Genomic DNA, 22,959 nt, shown 5'->3' on the forward strand with positions numbered 1-22,959 from the left:
AGGGTTAATACGATGCCAGGCAACCAGTGACTTCAGGACACAGCTCATTCTCTCTGCCAAATCCCCTCGATGTCCTTAGGAGGGAACAGTCAATAGAATAATACAATACATAACTGTTCAGATCCCCCAGCTCTGCCTCCTCCCTTGCATCCCTTGTCCCTCTTAACTCATGACAAATCAGGAGCTGCTGATCAGCAGCATCGACCATAAAAACTAACCTTTAAAGTTTCACAGCTGGTGCTCAAGAGGTTCTCTGAACATCATGTGTTTCCTGAATCCTCCTTTGCAGGCCAGATTCAGGCACAAAAGAGCAGCACACAAACCACTAGGAAATAACATTCTCACAGTGCTACATTTCCCTCTCCTGCCAGCGCTGGTCCCATTTCAATTCACAAGACTACTCTGCAGTATCAGCATTCACAAGAAAGACGTTTAGAATTGCAGCGCTCTGAGCTAATGACTGATGCAAATGTGTGACTTGAGGCAGCACAACAGACTATATTTGAAGTACAGTAGCCTCATCTAGAGTTACAGCACTGAGGCAGCCACCGAGCACAACAGCAACATCCATCACCACCCCTGAGGAAGCAAGGATGGACTTCACAGTGTGCCTTTGCTGGCTGGTCTGTACCTGGACAACAGCCACGAGACAGCCTGGGAAACAGCAACATGAAAAGACATGGCTAAAATCATTGTTCAGGCGATAAAGGCAATGCTGTGGAGAGGGGGACTCCCTCTCCTTGCTGCAGCACAGTTATCTTTGGTGGCTGCAAGCCAAGATCTTACTGTTCAACTAAATATTATCTGCTCTACTACAATTTAAGTAACCATTTGGAGGCTGCAAACCCACATACAGCTCCAGCACATTCCTGCTTCTCACTGCCTCAAAGGAAAAAAGTAACCCCTTCTCATCAGGACTGTATTTTGGCTTAACGAGCACAAGCTGAGTTTTCAAAGGAAAAAACTTGGTTTCCTCCACCCAAAAATGCCTGTAAAATGAAGCAAAAAATGCAGCCACACCAGTTGCTTGGGTTTTTTCCTGAGAACTGGGGATTTCAGCAACTCAGGGCTGCATTTCCTGGGGGGGCAGGGCTGTCAAGTGACCGGCCATGACCAAAGCTCCTGAAATTCCCAAGCAAAAGACATTTTCCAGCTTACACAACAGCACCTATTTCACTGCTCCTTACTTCACACAAACAGCCACAGCCCTATGTGTTGGTCAACTTGGAGGTTTTGCTGGGAAAAAAAACACAAAGCAAAGCAAAACAAAATCAAAACAACCCAAGAAAACTTCTGCAGAGGTTTTTGGAAGCAGGGACCGGGAAAGTGGGAAACGGGCTCAGCCGGAGACCAGGCAGCACAGCCCAGCACAGGGACCTTCCCGAAAGATACCCAGACTTAGGAAGCTCTCAGCAATCTCAGCACACCACACCCCAGCCCCTTCTGCAGGCACGTTAATTCCCTCAGCCCGAATTAGAACAACTCCTCTTCCGGGCAGGGAGCTGTTCATACCCCGCTCCTCAACGCTCCTCAGTCCATCTACCTTCACCTACAGAGTCTGGGCAAAAAAAGAGAAACACCTGAAGCTTCAATTCCACATCAGCCCAGCTGAAAATGCTACAGCACCGGTGGAACAGTAACATGATAGCTCTGTCCTTGTGAAAACACACCAGCACTTCTGAGTCCCTCCTGTTGAAATATAAATAGCAAATCCTACAGGCATCTGACTCCACTCGTAAAACAATTGGGCAGAAAATTATTTATAGTTAGCAGTCTCACGTTATTCAATAATTTCAGTTGAAAAGACAACTTCAAAACCAGTTTTAGATTAGAAACCGAAGGTTTGCTACAGTATTATTAATATTATTACCATACTTGAGAGAAGCCATTCTTGTTTTTATCTCAGATGCTCTGCCTGAAGGGGCAATCAAAACAGCCTGCTTGAAGAGAACTGCATTTCACTAAAGTCAGTTAGCTTAACAAATCCCCCCGCACTGAACAAGGGCAGAGGCATCTCTTCGTTCAAACACAAGAGCAGAAAATTACAAAGAAGGATTTCTGACCATGTTTGAAAAAAATCACTTAAAAATACATGCTACAAATAAATCCAGCTGTCCAAACAGCATTACCATCCCCCAGCTCCACGCTGCCCTAAAGATCAGCATGTGTGACTCTGGACTCCATCTCCTGTGGTGCAGATGTCAGTGCCCTCTATTCACAGTGGTGAGAGCCACCGAGCCCAGGCACTGGGACAGTCACCTCAGCCATGCCTACCACCCTTCCTTCCCTGCTGACAGGGGCAGGCAAGCTGCTTGCAGGCTTATTCTAGTAAAATTCTACACCATTCCAACCTTAACTTCTTCTCTCCAGCATTTGAAAAACAGACATTGTTTTCCATGTCTCTCCCCAGTGAATCATAACCAAGGCTCCAGCACTTACCAAGCATCATGTGCTCAGATGGATGTCATACCAAAACCACACACATCCTGACTGAGAGCTGCAAGTGTCCTGCAGCGGGGTTCTAAATACCTTTTGTTAATTGAAAGCCATGTTTGAGCCCTCCTCAGGAGCCAGTTCAAAGGTAGCTCAAATGCATTGTTCTGAGGATTTTGTTTTTGCTGTACAACCTCTGAATGTGGCTGTTCTGCTCCCTGGCACACAGCGGCGGTAATTCACACTCATCCTACAGGAACAAGCTCGCTCTGCCAGCTGCTGAAGGAAAAGGGAAAGAAAGAGGCCCACTGAAGGGGACAGTTTTGCTTGCACTCACTTCCAGCCTGCAGATCCTTAAGGAACAGATGCCAAAAGTATTACTGTACCTCCAAGTGAAGAAATCACAGACGTTTCACACTCCCTTTGGCAGAAATAGAGCTCTAACTTGGAATGGTTGTACTGTAGGAGTGTGTTTCACTCACAGAAAGAACAAGTATCCACTTACAGTGCTTTTAATTGCCATGTTAGATGTTTTCTTTAAACATACACAGCGCACAATACTGCTTAAGAGCAGACTTTCATCTCTGTAACCTAATTCAAATACAGTTTAAGTATTTTCAGCATCTTTATAATGCACCTATTCTAACATATTTTACTTTATTTATTCACAAACTCTTAGGTCTGAAAGAAGACAGCTGCTTTTGTTACAGACTACTTAAGGATTTACAACCCACCACTAGAAAACATCTTCTCCACATTATGGGGATCATTTCCTGCAAAAGTATCTACTTGTATACATAGATTCTGTCACTGTGAGGTGGGAATACAAGTATTGAAGGTCATATTTCAAAATATGTATTTCCAAAGAGAAAAATCCTTACTCAGGATTATTTAAGTAATCTAAATTCACTACGAAACCCCAAACAAAGCCTGCAAGTATTAGCAGTTTGCTCTCTTGAGTGTCAGCCAATTATCTGAAGGACTCATAACACGAAAAAAACCCTCCTAACAGCCCAATACACTCTTCAAACCACGTCTACTTTGAATGGCTGCCACCTAAATACAGAACCCTTTCTCCACTCCATTTTACTAGCTGTACACTTCCTTGTTACTTTGAGTAGCCTTTTCCTTTTACAGCTTAGTACTCCATCCCAAACAGCTTTCAAGTAGGCAACTTGCAAGAGATTTTTGCCTTTGCAAGAATCACTTCTGCCCCATCTGATTTCTCAGGTTTCCTGAGAAAGATAACGCCCTTCCCTTTTTGCCACTGCTGTGATTTAAGCATTATTTGTACAGCATATTCCCCCCTGCAGGAAATCTTTTGGACAAACCAAAGATCGTGTTCAGACCAAAGTGCAGATAAAGCTGACAACTGATCTCCCACTAACGCCCTTCTCCAGGCGGCTATGCCTCCTGCACTGGCTCCGGAGGAGCCCAGAACAGCACTTTGTTAGCCAGCTGGCTACAAAGCCTTCTTCAAGTGAGGTCTGTAGCTGGAAAATCCTCCACTTCTCCCCCTTTCAAGTGTGGTTAACAAGGGAAGAGGCAGGTGGCAAAGTCTTCACTTTCTGCCTCAGGCTAGAAACAGCTCAGCAAAGGAAGGAGGAGCAGGATTCTGAGCACTGCCTCAAAGCTTCTCCAGCCACCAACAGTCACACTTAACTCTTCCCAGAAAAGAGCTTTTGTTCTTTAGAAGTTTTCAGCCTGAGCATCAGGCCGGGTCTGGAGCACTAAGCACCGTAACTCACACCAGTTCCTTCAGAGCCGTAAGTACATACATGGACACCAACTGTACCTGTTCTCCCCTGCCCTCTCCACTCCTCTCTAGCCAGAATCCTTAAGAATTTTCAGTTCACAAAGATTTTCCTCCAGCTCAGTGACACAGCCAATGGAAACAATCTTTGAGATGAGAAGTCAAAGTAAAACCGCTGAGAACAAACTAACAAGAAATAGGGTAACCTTACATATAAACAAACCTAGGTCAGACTTTCTTATCTCACCAAAGCCAGATTTCTCGAGGTAAAAATCTTGGACCAGGTAGTTACTTGTGAATGTAACCAACCAGGAGGGCAGATTTCACAGAGTAAAAACACCTATGCATTTCACTACTAAGCTGTGAAATGCATAAAGGAGCATCCCACTGCTGCCTGCCTGCACCAAGCAAACACACTCAGACACGGAAGAGCTCCCCTTCCTGAAGGCTTAATAGCCTCAAGTACGAAAGAACGCAAGAGAAACCGCATGATGTAAGACCTTAGTCAAAAGCCAAAGCCACAAAACTGAAATCTAAATCTAATGTACAGTAAAATCAATTTACACAATCTCGGATCCTACTTATTTTTCTCACAGGGTGTTTGTTTAGTGTTTGGCTGTGTCTGCTCCGGCACTCACAAGGTTGGTTTAAAAGGTAGCACGGGTTGCTTTATAATGGCAATCACTCATTCTGTCCCTAAGGAAAACTCTGGGATTAATTAACTGAAACATTATGTCACTGCTGGAACGCAGACGTGTACAATCCAGAAGCAAAGTTACCTCCCTGCAACAGGTACAGACTGCAGGTTAGCTGGGAAATCAGACCCTCCAAGTCAACTTAAGACCTCTGCTCTCCCACCACCTTCTCTGCCCTGCACTTCCACTGCCTGCTTGCCCACCTCCTACCCCTGTGGTTCAGCTCTCAATTGGTGAGGTAGACCTGATGGCTGATTTTAAAGCCCTTGAATATTTTGAAGAGGTTTTATGTGAGGCCATACCTGAGATGGAAATAACTCAATTTTAACATGTAGTAAATACGTGGGGAAGATGTGAAACCCTGAGTGATCTCATTGATTCTGCTGAGGCAGCTGGAAATATGAATTAGCCTGTTAGGAAAAGAAAATAAATCACTAATGGCTCAAAAGTAGAGCTAGAACAAGAGAAAGCTCCAGCATTTCAGTATTACCACAGTAACAAGTGACCTGGTACAACTGGACACTGCAGTAATTATACAAGTTTCCTAAAATGCACCCTGGTTTCTAAAGGGTAAAAAAGCCCATTTCATCCCTTCAAAGTTGTGTTTAACTGTATCTAGGTGGACACCAAGCTCAGTACAACTCCCATCAGCTCGGATTTAGTTTTCAAAGACTGAGGACAAAAAATATTCAGGCTCCTGCCAGTTGCATTAGGCAAAGAAACGAAACCTTCTGGTCCTCTGACCTGCAATGCAGCACCACTGGCCTCCCTCTTCTACCTACTGTTTAAGAGCAGGAACAGCACCCATCTTGGAAAGGAGACAGAAGTGACCAAACGCTGAAGATCTGCCTGATCCAGCCTCCTACCCGTAACTCTCAAAAGAGCAACAGTGGCCTTTGGGAAAACCAGCACAACACACTAGAAAAACACAGACATGAAAAACTATTTCTACCAACTGTGAAAACCAAAAGGCAGGAGATGCGAGCTTTTCAGCTGCAGCACAGGATATGGTCTGCCTTTAGAAGGTGCTGGTGCTACTGTTCCAGAGAGCCCCTTTTTGCGAGAGAGTTTCAGTAAAACTGTAAAAGTCAGACGCGTCAGCACACACCAGAAACTCAATGCTATGGCTGCCAGTTAGGAACAAGAACTAAGGTTTCATTTCTAGCGCAAAGGTAAACTGTGCAGAAGTCAACATCATATATGGGCACTTGAAGGCACAAAAGTCTTATTCTGAGAAAGTCAAATGAAGCCAGTGAAACAGCAGAGCCTGCCAACGTCCACATCTGGAGAGCAAGTAAGGCTACTGCCTATACTGAAACAAACAGAACATCATCTAGAATGGCAACTCACCGCTGGAATGGAAACTAAATGTATCCCTGCAGAAGCATGAACTGTTTCAAGTATGAAAGGCACTTGGAATGGCTCGGAGGGGAAAAACATCCAGAAAAGCAAACGATACAGAAAATGAGGTTAAAGGGACACTCCAAACTTTAGGGAAAGTTTCTAACAAGGAGGAAAATCTGACAGTACAAGGGAAGCGCAGAGTCTTCCATGAAGGCAGCTGGAAGGTCAGGGGGGTTACTGGAAAGATTCAGACGTAGCTGTAAGATGATTAACTTGTACCTAACTGCAGCGCCCACCCAAACACCTCTGGCAGACATTTCCTCTTCCATTCTACCAATTCATGTGCTGGGTCACATGCAGCTTTTATAACTCAGCCATATTAACATCCTTTTGAAGTCATACTTGGCGCATGCAACAAACCTTTTCTACTGAGTCACTGGAAAATACTGTAAGAACTATTTATGATCACACAGAGAAAACTATGGGCCAATGTCAGGAGAAAGCTCATACATAAAATGCAGACAGCAGCAGGGCATGTCCTAGTGGAACAAGATTCACCACATACATGCGTGCTCAATATCGCCAGGGGACATCAGGCTGTTCTGTAGGCTCTGGGAAAAGTTGAAGGTGGTGAAACTCAATGGTGAAACTGTGCAGAACTGTTAGAGGAAATAAAAAACGGCTGTTACATTTTCTCACTGTATTTTCTGCATTATTCCTTACAATATTTTCCACATTATTTGGAAAAATACTTTCATTCCTCACCCAGTGCTTGACATGGAACTATTTGTGTTACAGCAAGTACCAGCTTCAGTCAATCTGTGATCCTCAGGCTCTCAAAAGTTTACATGAGTTTATTTAGTTCAGTCACCTGAAAGACTGCATCGAGTAGAATCTCATGGTAGAGAAGCTGATGAATCACTTTCTTCAAATAGATCATGGGGGAAGTAAAAGATCCCAACAACCTGAGAATGGCACGTTTATTACTAAGAGCTTTAACAACACAAGCCAGTCTCTGGAAACAAGGTCACAGTGCTGGAATTAACCATGTCAGACTGTCAGGAGATGGGATGATAGAGCTTTTTTTTCCAGCTTCAATGGTTCTTATGAGAAAGAATCGCCCAGGGAAAAGGCCCTGGATCATGAAAGCTTACAAATGATCGTCTCTATCCATCAGATACACCATGTAACATTAGCTGATGAGATTTCTTTTCATGGGCTGTTTTATAAAATAAAGATTTCACTAAAAGTGTATTGAAACTGTTTGTAATCACTAATAAAATCTGAATTACCTAAACCCTGGAAGCACTATAAATACAATAACAGTTTCATCGTATCTTGTACAACTATTCATACAAATATAGTAAAACAGCTCCTTTCAGGAGCTGATAACCAAACTGACCACAACAGTAGCAGGTTTGAAAGGACACTTTGGAGTTAACGTGCCCAAGTTAACCACTGAATTCTGCAATCTGCAGTATCCTCTCAGAACAACTTCTTGTTTAAGGGAGACTCCAGTTAGAAAAGCAAATCACAAGCAAAAGTGTTTGGGGGGGGGGGTGCTTTAATTCCCCCTCTTTTTAAAATCCTGATTTATGAACCCTAAAAGTTCCTAATTAAAAAACAGATTCATGAAACACCATTTCTTATGGTTCAGACAACAGCTCCAACACACACCCCACAAACAGCTCTGACAGACAAGGCCTTTTAGGACAGGACTTTTACAGGAATGTATGACTCAACTTTAACTTGACTGCAGTATGCAAGCGCTCCATTACCTACAGGAACTGCAGATCTGTGCCACGTTAAAGACTATGTGGAACAGTAACTGCAGTGCACCAAGACTTCTCCCCAGATGGTTCGGGAGGTTTTTGTCATGGCTAAACTGAACTCATCCCACCCCCCTCTTTCTTTCCAATCAGGCATTCTGTGCTCCAGCCACACAAGGAGGGTGGCCATGCAGCACAACGGAAACGTCACCTTTATGTTTCACATTGAGCTCTAACAGTGCTGGCAGAGCTCTACACAAAACATAAAGGTGACTCGACTTAGGTACAGCTAGAAATAGCCAGAGGAATACTATTCACCTTTCAACACTGAGAAATAATGCCATTTGTCCAGTCAGCACTCAGCAATGCTGCAGGAATGAGTTAAAGCCAGCTGGGTGTTTGTGTAGCTCATTACAACATGAGAGAAAATGAAAGGAGACTGCCCAGGCCAGAGCTTTCAGTCTGGGGAAAAAACGTACTTATTCAACCAGAAATTAATGTAATGTTTTATTCCAAATCTTATCCTTACAGAGCCATTGTCTATAGCAACCGTGTCCATAACATCCTAATTCTCAAGAGCGCAACTTTCTAGTAAATGATACATCTGTCAAACTGCAGGAAACATCTGGGAAAACGGTTAAATGAGAAGTGAGATTAAACCCTGGTTTCCATATGGTTAGGATATACATCTAGAATGTGTCTCTAAACGTTACTGGTTCTTTTCTCTTGCTTAGCTATCAGACTTTGGATTGGTGGTCAATGTTGGAGCTAGCTAACAAACCCCTGCTGCTGGCAAGAGGAGACACCTGAGCTAACATCGCCTCACTTTTCAAGTACTCAAACATATACCCATACTCTGGCAGATGGGGTCTTTTGGGGAAGGACTGATAAGCTATCCATCAACTTTTAGCCCTGAAACTGCTCCTACCAACCAGTTCACATGTGTTTGCCTACCCTCTCTTCAACTAAAAAGGACTTGAGTGCTTTCTGAAATTCTCCCTTGGATGAGAACTTCTGCAAAACTGTGTTAAATATTAACTCGGATACATTTGCTCTTTCAAGCCTGCCCCTGAAGGTTCAATTTAATGTATATGTGTTGGAAACAATTTAAGAGTATTTGTGTGATGCACAATCTTCATTAATAAACAAGAAAATGTATCAGATTTGGTCCAGTATTCAAACAATGTATACATGGAAAGAAGAAAACATGGGAAAAGCAGTTGCAATCCTGCTCCTTTGCCCAGTCATCAACAGGAGGCACACTGTAACAGCTCCACAGGCAACAGGGAGGACTTCAGCTTCACCAGGACTGCTCTGCAAACACCAGGTTAATCCTAAAACACTTCAAAGGCATATTTGTGCCAAGAGAACTGAGTGAAGATGCTCACAGCAAATGAGAGAGACCTTTTGGGTGTTCTGAGCTCTGTGTGTTGGGGTTTTCGTTTTTTCCAATTCCAATTTGTCACAATAAAAAGACAGTGTAAACATGTTTCTTAATCCCCCATGGAGCTTGGAACCCAAAAAGCAGCAGTTACAGCAAAGAGCTATCTGAAAACTGCCACATTACCTCTGCAACCCAGTTCTAAATCTTTCTGAGCCCTTCCTGGAGCCGGAGCCAGCCTCCAGCACAGCAGGGACCTGGTTTTCTGCAAGACATTTCCACCTGGCATCTCAGCCAGGGTCAGGGAGGACGGAAAGAGGAGGGGGATAGAGTCCTCCAGATCTTAACTCAAAATTCCTTGCTTTGAGCCACTACAAGCTTGATGAGGACAGAGCTGACCTTGCTTTGAGCAGGAAGCTGGATGGAAAGGTCTCCTGAAGCCTGTTCTAACCTGAATTACCCCATGGTCTTCGAGTCCAGGGAACTTTCCATAGAGCTTAGGGCAGATTTTTTTAAAAGGATGTCAGGATAATTTCTCTGACAGTGTCATTAAAGCAAGCAAACTCCACTGAATAGTCATGGCAAAAGCCTTATAATATATGGCAGCTTCCAAACTCCAGGAATCAAATTCAGCTTTATAGATCAGATTTGCCAAGATTGGTCACTGCAATAAAAGTGAAGACACAACCCAGAATGAGTATCAAAAGTGTCTGGGTCTGATATATGGGTACATTTAAAACTAAACATCATCTTACAAGATATACATTGAACTACCTTTCTGATGGGTAGACCTTGCTTGTAATGCAAGAAAAAGCCAAATTATTTGGCTTTTTAGAAGGGCCTGTAGGGACAGGCCAAGGGGAATGGCTTTAACCTGCCAGAGCGGAGACCGAGATGAGCTCTTAGGCAAAAGTTCCTCCCTGTGAGGGTGCTGAGGCGCCGGCACAGGGTGCCCAGAGAAGCTGTGGCTGCCCCATCCCTGGCAGTGTTCAAGGCCAGGTTGGACAGGGCTTGGAGCAAGCTGCTCTAGTGGAAGCTGTCCCTGCCTCTGACAAGGGGTTGGATCTGGATGAACTCGTAAGGTTCCTTCGGAACCAAACCAGTCTGAGAGTCCATGATTCTATGCTATTAGCTGTAACTGTCCCTAGCTAAGAGCAGTTAAGAGCTGTGTATCTGCTACTCCCTACTCGAAATCAGAGCAGCTAAATCAGCCCAGTGCCATTCCTCCACAACACTCAGCCCGCCACTGCTCCCCGGTAATGCAGGGCCTCCATCAGGACTCTTAGGGCTGCGGACTGGCTGATGTCCACCCTGCAGCTCCACGGAGCAAAGGGAAAAACAAATCACCCCCCGAACTGCTCTTCTGTAAACCAAGGCAACTTCAGTGAAGTTACACATATTAAAAGAAAGGCATATTTCAACTCGAGGCTTACAATAAGCTCGCTGCTTCTTTACAAAGCACCAGAAAATAAAAGCATGGTAAAAAAAAAAAACATGTTTTACTTCAATAAGATTATACTTTAACCAGTGCATTTTAAGTAATACATTTGAGGGACACATAAGAAAGTGTAAAATGCAAATAAAGCAGTTTCATATGACAATAGCTGGGGTTTAAGTTGGGGTGGAAGCATTCCTTTTCCCAAGTAAGGAGCTATGGATGTAATCTCTATGGCCAGGAAAACACAGAAGCTGTATAAATAGAGCCTGTATGCTGCTGTAAGGAAGGCAGGCAGTCTCACATATTGACTTTTTAAGTCATCCACAAGGTCTCAAGGGTATTTTATTATCCTGCAGCTGAGAATTATCTCCCCTGAAAAAACAGAGCCTTTGATAAATTGTTCTCTGCACAGGAATTCCATGACATACTTTACAAACCCAGGAGGACTGCCAGGCCATTTGATTCACTCTGCTCCAGAGACTGTAGGCCAATAGTTGTGTTTTCCATGACAGAAGTAAACATACCCCAGTACAAATCAAAGACAACACACTGGGGAGTTACACCTGAGCAGCGCCTATCTCTACGCATTCTGTTCCCAAGCTGAAGGCTGGCATCGCTGGATTGCTCCTCATGCTTCCAAAGCACTGAAATGGCTTTATTCCCAGTGAGATGCTAGGGTGCTGGTACCTAAGAGTTAACATCCAATTGCTAACAAAAGGTTCTACCATTTACAATGAACCACAGCACACAGCTCCTGCCCTGTTCAATGATGTCCCAACCACAATGTGAAGCAGTTTTGTATTAATTGCTCACCAGCACAGTTCTGCCAACATCATCACAGACCCAAATGTCTGAACAGGAGCTGCTTGTGGCGATAAACCCTTGTCTTCCAAATGAAAAAGATCTGCCCACCTGGACATTTAAACACCACTACATGTCAAAGGTGTAGCCCTAGCACTGACTGGGGCAGCTGTGCCCAGTTTGTGTGGCACCAACTCATGCACCCTATGCTTTCAAGGACTTTGTCCTGAAAAGTTCAAAATGCAGACTCTAAACTTCACCTTTACAGTCCGAATCACACAAAATGCCTTTGCTACCAGTGAAGGTATCGTGCCATCTCCACATCTCTTACGGAGCTGGGTCTCTAAACCGAATGTTGTCAAACTCATGCTTCTAAACCTCCAAGTCACTACCGTGGGGCTGCCATTATTCTGTTCCATTAAGTATTTATTTCCCCAAATCTACTGCCTTGTCTTCAGCGTAAACAAGTCAAGCTGCTACAACACGCTGCCCATGCCCAATGTGCATTTTTAGGACAGCTGCACACAGTTTGAGTAATTCATTTCTATTGTTAAGCCAGAACATCCTCATCCGAAAAAAGAAGGAAAATATGAAAACCATTCGAAAAAAATAACCTCATTAGTGGTGGTGGCAGGGAAGTGGCAGTAAAATTCAGAGAACATGCATGAACTTTCCTTGTATTTGAAATCCACTGATACTCAGTTATTTCAGCTTCACAGAAGTCTGAAGTTTTGCAATATTCAGTTGAAAGTGTATTTTCATATGGCCAGATAAAACTTACAAAATAAAGCAGAAAAAAGATGGCCTCACATATGCTATTTCAGGTCAGGATTCACGTGCAGGTTTAACTGAAATTAATTATGTCCCATCACATGAACACTGGGCAGACAACCAGTGCTTTTCATTAAAAGAAGAAAAGATGCACATTTCATACATTAAAAAAAAATAAAATCACAGAATCTACTGAGTAAAAACATTCCATACTGGAAAAGATCAAAGAGCTTTCAAATACACCTGAGGGAATCACATAAAGTAACTAACTGCCCCTATCTTTTAGGTTTGAACGTTAGTCAAACATGAGTCTGCTCGTTCAGACTTCATTATTTTTATGGCCTCCACTGTATAAAGTGGTATAATGTATGTAACTGCCAGCTGTGCTTGATTCCGTCATCAGCAATTGGGTTTTAAAGAAAATAACACCTTTTCCCACAATCCAAACACACCAACTCAAAAATGCCATAGACTTCTTTCTCATGCATGTATGCCACAGAAATGCAGCACACAGTTCTCTCCAATACCAGCATTCCCAGCTCCAGAGAAGGGCTATAAATAGTTAAGTTTTTAGAAGAAAGAGCAGGGTATGCTGTAAATGAGAAGTCTCCCCTCTGCTTGTGAGCTTCTATTGTTTTGCATTACTTCAGTGCTGGATTCCTGATTTGTAACAAATTCCAAGACTGCAGACTACAGGCCCAGCCTCTGACTAACACTGTGGTGATTTATTTGAGGCTAAATACCTCTGTCCGCATCTTATGACTGAACACAACAGTCCACAGCAGCATGGAATGCGAGGAATGCCGAGGCTGCAGGAGCTGAGGCAGCAGGGAAAGGCACACAGCTATCAGGCAGCCCTGGACTGCTGAACCGCTCCAATCACTTCCTCCAGTCAAGAATGAAAGGAATTCTCTAAGCCTGTACTTCATGCCAAGCAGACTTGCATTCCCAGGAATGAGAACAGAGCAAGAATGGCATTTGATGATTACCCAACACAGGCACCTAACTCATCTACACCTTACCTGTAGGAAAAATTCCACATCTGACTGTCAGAGCTGAGGCACGATCCTTTAAGTAATGTTTAGTAACAACTGCAGCTTACCCAGCTGTCAAGGCAGACTACAGAGCAGCTGGCTCACAATCCTGGCCTCGAAAAAATGCAAAGCACTTCTGTTTCTCCTCCTCCTGCCTCACCACCCCCACCAGCAGAGAGTGCAGAGCTCAGAATCAGGGGAAGTGAAAGGAGCAGATTACGCAGAACAAATGAACAATACTTCAGAAATCGCGAGGTGAATACGTATGTTCTACTATAAATAGTTAAACTGAGCTAATTCCTGTTACCTCATGCTGTATGAAAACAAAAGAAAACAAGATGACCCACCAAATCACACCAGTCTTTGTGCAGATCTTCCAGACTGGAACAAAGGAAAAACCCAGCCCAAAGTTTTGGATGCAGTATGATTTTAGCACACACAGAGACGAAGAGGATAGCACTACATTCTGTGAAGCAGAGGAAACAGAAGCCAGACACTTACAGATGGGGGTTGAACATTCGACTCATTTTAGAAACGTGGTCATTTTCACAGTCTAGCTCATCGTCCCCTTGGTCCATGCTCAGCTTTCTCTTGTTGGGGCTGATAGGAGGAGGGCCTGTTCGATGGTTGGTTAGAACGGAGGACACTGGAAGGGACTGCATTCTGGGCTCACCTCTTAGGGCTGCTTCACCTGCAGGAAGAAGACAAGTGAGAATGAACACAACAGGGAGAAGAGAGGTAAAACAATATGCTCTCTGAAAACATTCTCACACAAAACTCTCCCAAACATATATCAGGTCTGCACAGGCACATTTAACATGGCTGTAAGATAAATAAAGTATCATAAACCATATTCCAGTGTTTTATGCTGGAATCAACAGTCCACAAAAGGTAGTACGGGAGGGGTCAACTCACCCCAGATAATCTGAAAGGCTGAGCTAACGCAGCTTTTCCAACAGCAGTTTTATTCAGAAGCATTCCTTCTTACAAGCTGCAGCTCCAACACTGAACTTTCATTACCTCATTCTGCAAAGCATGACTGTTCGCACTGAAATAAGCTTTGTTCCTTTTCTTATGGTTGTGGTTATAAATTCCAGGGCTACAGATCACACTGATGCCAAATACTCAAGATCTAAAACTGAATAAATGTTCAAACGATTCCTTTTGTGAAAGGCTGTCCAAACCAAGCTTCTCTGGTATATAACTGTGCAAGGCAAAAACTAGGGAGAAAACTAGAACTTGCTGATGTAGATTTTTAAGTTTGTCCTTAAACATCCTGCTCTATACTTTTAAACTACGTTTGGAGCAATGAACAGAACAGCACAATTCTTCCGCGTAAGAATGACAACATTTCACTGTAAGAATGCTAATGCTCAACTAGGCAGACTGGTGGCAGAGTACTGAGGAGATTATAAATCGCATATAAATCTACACTTACCAGAAAGTGCCACTCACAGCATGCAGGAGCTGTGTATGAATAATTCCAGAACTGATACAATGAGCTTGCACAAAAACACATCCCATCTCATTACTAAGCACACAGGACTCTTCCCATTTCAACTAAACATCTCACTAAAGCACAATGCTGCTTCAGCAGCAGCTATGGACTTGACTGCAACTCACATCCTCACAGCCACAGGTTGTATTTAGACCTCAGGGGGATTCAAAGATGTTAAAACAACGCTTTTGGGACTTCATAAAGGGGTTGGAGAGGAGCTGAATTAACCAGCATTACCTGTTCCGGAAACACCCCTGAAATAGCCACTTTTGCTAGAGTTTAGAATTTGTATTTTTCCTACACTGCCAGACACATTTGTTTTCTACATGGCCGTAATTTCCAGAGCTAAAATTAGGATCAAGTTAACTCCATCTGCAGTACCTGACAATGGAAATCTTTGTATGCCACCACACATTTTCACATCATCGCCATGACAGATGATTTATAAAATGCTGCCCTAATTCCACACACGACAAACAGTGTTTTGTTGGAAAAGGAACGAGTGAGGAGAAAACCTCCTGAATGTTTACCAGTAAAAATAAGCATTTTGCCAATTTAGTCAGCATAATATAAACTAGCAAATATACACCAACCTATAATACACCACAATTCACGATTTCTATTAAAGACTCTGGCACCAAATCTAAATAGGAACTTTCCATCTCGGCTTTAAATAGTAAAAACTGCGCTCTACTGCAAATGCTCCGAGGCAGACATCCAGCCCCTCTCCTGTTCCTAACACCCAAAGTGTTAGCCCCACAACTGCCCCACTGTCACAGGAGAAGCTTTAAGCAAAAAGACCTCTCATGAAATAATCTTTGTATCAGTAAAATTTCTGAATATTGTCTTCAGCCTTTGTATTTTGCCAGGAGAAACCTCCACCTACATAGCATTCATACTCCAAACTCCAGATGTAAACCACATCATACCAGTTTCTCCCCAGTGATGAACCTCTCTCACTTCTATCTTTGACAAAAATAAGTTAATACCAAAGTCAAAAGATAAAACTTTTGATCACTTATGGCTTGTGATACTTTCATCCCACCTGTATGCAACCACACTTCTCTCTGCAGGACCTCAGATCACTTCTGAAGGCTCAAACACGAAATTCCATTACAGGAATCACAAATTCCATGTAGGCACTTAACTCCAACTGACTTCTGAGCAACTCCTCATGGGAACACAGGCAATTTAAACACCCATGTAAAACTAACACTGGTGTTTACAAGAGACAAAAGAACTTTACATGCTGTTAGAAACCTTTCTGTTTTTCAGGAGCCTGATTCTATACAGTTACCTCAATGGGGGTGTGTGCGTGTATGTGTGTCCTTAAAAAAAATACAAAATAAATTCAAAATACACATTCATCTTACTCTATGCATGGTAACACCACCATCTATAGATATTCCTCTGGGAAGATTCTGACTGGACACAAGAGGAAAGTTTTTCGCAAAGAGAACAATCAGCCATTGGAATCAGCTCCCCAGGGAAGTGGTGGGGTCCTCAACATTGGACACTTTTAAGACTGGGCTGGACAGGGTGCTGGCCCATCTAGTCTAGGTCATGGTGTGCCTAGAAAGGCTGAGCCAGATGATCCTTGAGGCCCCTTCCAAGCTGGGATCCTATGATTCTGTATTAATACCCAGATTGAGCACAAACTCTGGTAAAAGCTCTATCGCTATTTGATGCTGGAATTAAAGAAACCCATTTGAAAGAAATCTAGCAAAGAAAGAAATGGCTTCAAATTAAAGCCTGTCGAATTTGGTAATACACGGTCCTCATTGTATAGAGACGTGGTAATTATGCAGGGGATACCAGTGCCTTCAGGTAACCACACCAAACTGCCCAGTGTTTCCACAGCACCACAGGGCCATTTGGCCACAATTAATCTAATTAACAAAGCTTCAAAGAGATGGCAGTGCTGAGCAGGCAGGAGCAGCAAAAGCTCTTACATCCTCAATCTCTTACAGAACAGGCAAGAAGAACTGAGCACCTCCTCATAAGAAGATACAAGTGGCCAGTGTTGGACAAAGCCTTGGGTCATATGGTTTAGTGTGAGGTGTCCCTGCCCATGGCAGGGGGGTTGGAACTGGATGATCTTAAGGTCCTTTCCAACCCTAACTATTCTATGATTCTATGATCTTGCACAGCCCACCCTGCAGACACCAGGCAAGCAGAGAACAATACCAAACAAGAGAGTCCAGATGACAGGGCAAGATCAAGAGGAAAAATATCTCGTGTTGTTTATGGGGATAAACTGCACATTTGTATACTGTATTTGTACTGCACCATGAGTTTTCATGTGGCTGTATGTTTGATTAAGGCTAAAACTGCTTTTTATTTAAATAAAAAGGCAACTTCTCTCTCCCACTACTTTCCTGCTTACCAAACTTGAATTTAAACCAGAGAGGGCGAAACCACAGCAGAGCCTACCACACAGAATGCTGCTTTACTGACTCCGTTTGTCTCCTCCAACTGACCACACTCCATGGTAACCAGACTCGCATCATACAGCTGGCAAGACAACACTCTGATAAAACAACTGTGTCTTATAAAATTCCCTGAGTCCAAACTCCAGGCTTCAAAATTCATTACTGTGACGGCTTGAGTCTGCACTGCGACTGAAAGCAGAGATAGCAAACACATTTATTGTGCCTCTCTCAATACTTCTCTTTGTTTCAGTGTGCAGATGGTGTAAGGCACTCCAGATCTGCTGCTTTCAGATACTTCTACTTACAACTATTCATACTGGTCTCTTCCCCCCCCCCCCTTTTCTATTAAAACTGTTAGGCAACATGATAAAGCACAGACAAGCTAAACAAAGATATCAACGTGACGTAGTGTCTGCCTATATAGCAGTACTGCAGTAGTGCACTCAGTTGACAGAAGTCCATGCAGTCAGCAAGAATGTTCTTTATTTTAACCACTCAGGAGCCTACACTCCTGATGGGAAAGGGATTCACATTAACACGTGCAAACTGAATGTTTGTAAAACATTCAGACCCGTACACCACCAGGACAGTGCTCTGTAAACAGTGGGTCTTCCACACTGTTTGCGTTTCTCTTGCAGTGCAGTCAGCAATATCTGCATCCCTTCTGCAACGTTCGCACAATACAAACATCACAACAGCAAAAGTCGTGTTTTTACAAGTGTGGATTTGATAGCAGGACACCAGAGAAGGCTCAGAATATGCCTGAGAACTCCAGGAGTTACCAAAGACTTGGGGGGGAATATACACCATTTTGGCAGTAAGCTTGCTTCCTCTCTGACCCAGCAACTCAGTACGGGCTGCACTAAGACAAGGCTACCCTATCCTACTCCCCCTCCCAATTTCCTCTCCCCGCTGGCTACTATTAGTGCCTAAAATCCAAGCACTAATCACAATCCAGAAACAAAAGGCTTCATCTTTCCAGATGAAGACTGACATTATACAGACCTTAAGACAGATCAAACTAGAACTCCCTGAAAGAGAATTCCAGCACTGCCTTTGCCGATTTTACTTCTCCATTCTGCATCTGACAAAGGGATTTGTCCTCAAGAGTGAATTCATGACACATTTACCAACTTTAAAGAAAATTTTCTTGGTTGTGGTGTCTGTCAGCAGGGTACTTTACCTTTAAAGTCCTGGATTAAATTACCCTGACCTCGGGCCACTCCATTAGCTAATAAAATCATGGGCACCAGAGTTTAACAGACTTCAATTAATGTGCACTGCACCTTTAATTAACTTTTCCAATACCTCCATGCAGACACAGGCTCATTAGAAACAGGAGGTTCCCCATGTTCTTAGGGCCAGACATCCCAGGAATCAACAGCACATGAAGATGTTCAAGGGCATTTTCTCTGCTGGTTCAAGATCAAAATTGAACTCTCACGACACATGAAACATTAATGCTGAAAAGCTGCATATCTGTGAAAAGGATGTTATAAAATGGAATGCCTTTTATTTTCTATTCCTATTTGCTAACAGTCATGAGGAGATTAAATTGCAAATAGACTGGAATGAATTTATGAACTATTGCATGCTTTCTTCCACTATCTCAAACACAGAATTCAGACTGAGCCAACATAAATTGGGATAAATGGCATAAAATTTCCAATTCATGCACAAAAAGCACATGATTTCAGATATCAAGTACCAAGCACGGAAGTCGCCACAAATTACTCAATTCAACGAGTCATCAAAACAAGTTATCAAAACAAAAGAATCATAATACAGCACCAGAGAATTAATCTGCAGAAGTTGTCAGCTGCCTAGTTTGAGTATTACTTCACATCTATATATTGTAAGAGGACTGATACCCTTGAAACTGGGAAACTCCCTAGAAATTAAATCTGTGTGAAATAGACTACAGACAGTCTTAAGAGTGTGTAATTTGAGGCAGATTTACTTCACTTACTTGCCCAAAGACATTTAATTAATCCAGACTCCCGAGTGATAAATCTCTGGTTCACAATAAAAGATATCCTAAGCAGCAGCAGCCACACATTTATGTAGATACTGAACATTTCTACAATCCCCTACTCAAAGTCCCTTATGTAAACCCATCATTTTGTACCACTGCTTTATTTCTATCAAAGATCTGAGCTTAAATAAAAGGTAATTCTGGGAATCAGTCCACCAAACACCGCAGACAAAGTCACAGTAGTCTGTATTTCCTTTAGAGCATATAAAACAGACTACCTGGAGAGCATAATAAAACAGCAAACTAGAGGAACAACAGAAAATTAAATATTAATGGGAACAGCCTAATCATAAAACACTGCTATGAATCAGGCTTCCCAAATATTTCTCATTATAATTAATAGATTTCTTTCACTGGCCAGCTTAGTGATTCACTTATCTGACAGATATTTTACTGACTTTCTTGCAAGATGACAAAAAGCTAATTTAGGAAACCAAAAAGTCACATACACACATACAGAAAAATTGGCAAAAGCCTGCTCTCCTCCGTTTACAAAATATATGAAAAGCACTCCTGGAACCAAGCTCTGGCTACCACTGTGCAGACACATGGATGCCAGAAAATCCACAGCCAAACCCAAAATCCAGTGATTAAATTGACTGTTCTGCTCTGGCTCCTCCATCTGACCATGCCTGCCAACAAGGGACACATTATGCTTGACATGGCAAGAAGAACATAAAACGGTGACCTCTGCATTCAATCACTTCCACCCACTTTTTCCTCCTCTTCCTTTCAAAGGCCTGCACACAGGAAGGAGCCAGAGTTTAGGGACAGCGATACCACTTGCAGAGCTTGCTTGAGGATCCTTCCAAAGATCACATATTGTTAACCAGAGCCGAGCAGCACAGCTGAAAGCAGATTTCAACTTAATAGGTCTTGAAAATGCTAATTGTGACAGGCAGAATAGGGCAAAATTGGCTCCCCAAACCTAACTGTATTTACTCCTTCAACTGTACTGTGAAACACTCTCATCTTGAATTCTTTCTTATTGTAAAAGCCTACATGCACAAAATAGCACATTCTTATGTTCTCTTACATCCACTGACTTACATGGATAACTGCTTCAGCTCTACAAACTACTTGATAAACGTAAGTGAAAGTCTCTGCTGACCACTTAAAATATGATTGAAATAAATTCTCTTCACCCTGCTACCCAGATACCAACTGAAAGAGTACCCTTGGCAAGTAGGCCAGAAAGTGATGACACAGAAAGAAGGGCAGCAGATAATGCCACAAAAAGAGCAGCATGGAATAAAATGAAATTCTTTGGTCTAGCAAACCTTAGTGTTTCCAGCATGTGTCATATCACCAGCAGCATGTGTCTCAACATGGCGCTGCCCTTGGGCCACCCAGCCCTGCCCAGGGACATGGGCCTGCGTGTGCAAGAGACACCTGAAGTACTTACAGAAGAGTGGAGAGTCCTAGACCTGTACATCGTCACTCACTGGCTGGCCTTGTCCTGTGATTGTATACGTGCAGATATGCACAGTCCTCCTTCAGGTAAAAGCTACAACAGTCAACATATCAGTACATAAAAAGGGAACTGTTAAAAGAGCATCAACTGACAGCACTGTGTTAGGTACTTCAGAACTGACAATACCTAGCTGAGTAAGCCGATGGACATACAACTGCTTTACTCCTCAGGCTAATAGTACTTCCTGCGTAGAAGGCTACAGGTGACTTACTTGGTGCAGAACAGACCCAACAAGGGCATCCCAAACAATGTGAGAGTGTAAAAGAAAAAGGGAGACAAAGGGAGAAGCATAATTTACATTTTCTGCAGGAAACAGTGATTTTCATATTCTTCTATCTGCTTAGAGAACACAACATTCCTATTTACTGGGCAGCAAAAAGACAGATGATCCAGTCAGCTCCCAGGAAAAACATTCAGCATTGTTAAGTTCTTGAAGGAGTCCTGGTGTATCTCTACACCATGCTCCATTTACAGTAACACTGAAACTTCAGTGGCAGGTCATGTTTTCTCCTCCATGCAGCTGAACTCTAAAGGCTCTAGGCAGGTGCCTGCAGCACAGACCCATGAAGGGAGGTTAAGTCCCACCAGTCTTGGTGCCTCGAGATAAGACACTCTTCACCTCATAACCTGACTGGAATGCTGCTGGGACACACACTTGAGAAAGTGGGAAACAAACACCACAGAGGTGGTTACAGGAATTCCTAACACAGACAGTAATTCCAGGATATGTAATTAAAACTACCACCATTAAAAGTTTAAATAATTAACATAAATGAAAGGAAGCTGAATTCTATTTGCAAAACTATTATAAAGTCATTCTCTTAAATTTCTGGATTTTTAAAAGTTCCCAAATAAAAAGGGTTACTTTTATCAGTGTGATAATGTGGTTTTATTAAAAATGGAAAATCGCTATCAACAAAGAACTGTGAATGAAATACGACTGAGTCAATAGCTTGGAGATGCTGCTTTCCAGAACAATGGCGGTTTCCAGATCTAGGTGCTCCTTCTTTTGTCACCCAGCTAAATGACTGTGTTACATGAAAGCTAAACGGATCAAAGGCTTTCTGTCTTTTAGCTGAAATAGCCAAAGCTCGCAGACCTGCCATCTATTTCAAAAGTAAACCAAAGTCACAGCAAGGTCATAGCACAAAAAATTGTTAGAGTGGGTGCTTAAGCAATATTTCAACATACTAAACAATACAACCATGTATTTTCATGCAACGGCAAAGACACAAATAGGAAATTCAGTTTGTGAAAGCTCGAATTTGAGTAACTCTTCCTAAGCAGGCAGAAAGTATTTGCTACCCTCCTTCTGAGGCTTTTTTGATAGTTTCTGTCAGTGGACAGCAACGTAGATAGAAGGTGGTCTGAAACATCACCTTCTGCTCTGCCTGGATGACATTTCACAGATATGACCCTATGACATAAATTAAACTCTACTGCTCTGGGTAATCAGTGCCCCTTGTGGAAACGAGCACAGTCAGCATGTTCTAGGGCAAACATGCTTAAAACATTGATTCTGAGTTGTTCGCTTGTAACGGGGTCATAATACAATGAAATCAAATAAATTGTAGTTTCTTTCATAAGGGTTTGAAGCAAAAGGCGCTATGAAATCTTCCACTTATTTAAATTGGAGCCTATTTTTAGATATACTGAAAGCTCTTACTGTAGTTTGCTATAAACATGCTCCAAACACCTTTTCTCACATTATTCTCCTATGCTACATGTGGAAAATTTCACAACATCAAGAAAATGAGTTTTCTACAAGAACTGTGAAATCTGATATTGCACTTTCAAGCAATGTTGCTTTTATTCCCATCTTATTTTTCCCCAAAGCTCCCGGCCGGAAAGGAAGAAGGCCCTCAAGAGAGAGGATACAAGTCCTATATTTTTCAAATACAAACACAAAAGCAAATACATTCAGAATGCCAGTAAAAGATGTACACACATGGGTGGCTCCCTTCGGAATGGATTTGGAATGAAGTAGGGTCACTGTTCAGAGCACTATACTGTGTGCAGGTCCTGCAAAGCTTAGTGCTCTGTTCCCTGACTGGATTCCTATTAGGAGCACACACATAGCCTCAAGATGGGAAGTTAGAAA

The 22,959-nt window shown here is 42.7% G+C and overlaps 1 protein-coding gene across 2 annotated transcripts in view; it reads right to left on the reverse strand.

Annotated features, from left to right (window-relative positions):
- VGLL4 (vestigial like family member 4) overlaps window positions 1–22,959 on the reverse strand; it is a 66,807-nt gene that overhangs the window by 7,072 nt on the left and 36,776 nt on the right. For both annotated transcript variants that reach the window (XM_061472961.1, XM_061472960.1), the window contains exon 2: window positions 13,921–14,110. In XM_061472961.1, coding sequence (XP_061328945.1) covers window positions 13,921–14,110 — 190 coding nt within the window. The remainder of the gene's footprint in view (window positions 1–13,920; window positions 14,111–22,959) is intronic.

The sequence above is a fragment of the Pezoporus flaviventris genome, unplaced genomic scaffold, assembly GCF_033815535.1.
Source record: "Pezoporus flaviventris isolate CSIRO_AGI_PZ_B2104156 unplaced genomic scaffold, CSIRO_AGI_Pfla_v1 ptg000073l, whole genome shotgun sequence".
Lineage (NCBI taxonomy): Eukaryota > Metazoa > Chordata > Aves > Psittaciformes > Psittacidae > Pezoporus > Pezoporus flaviventris.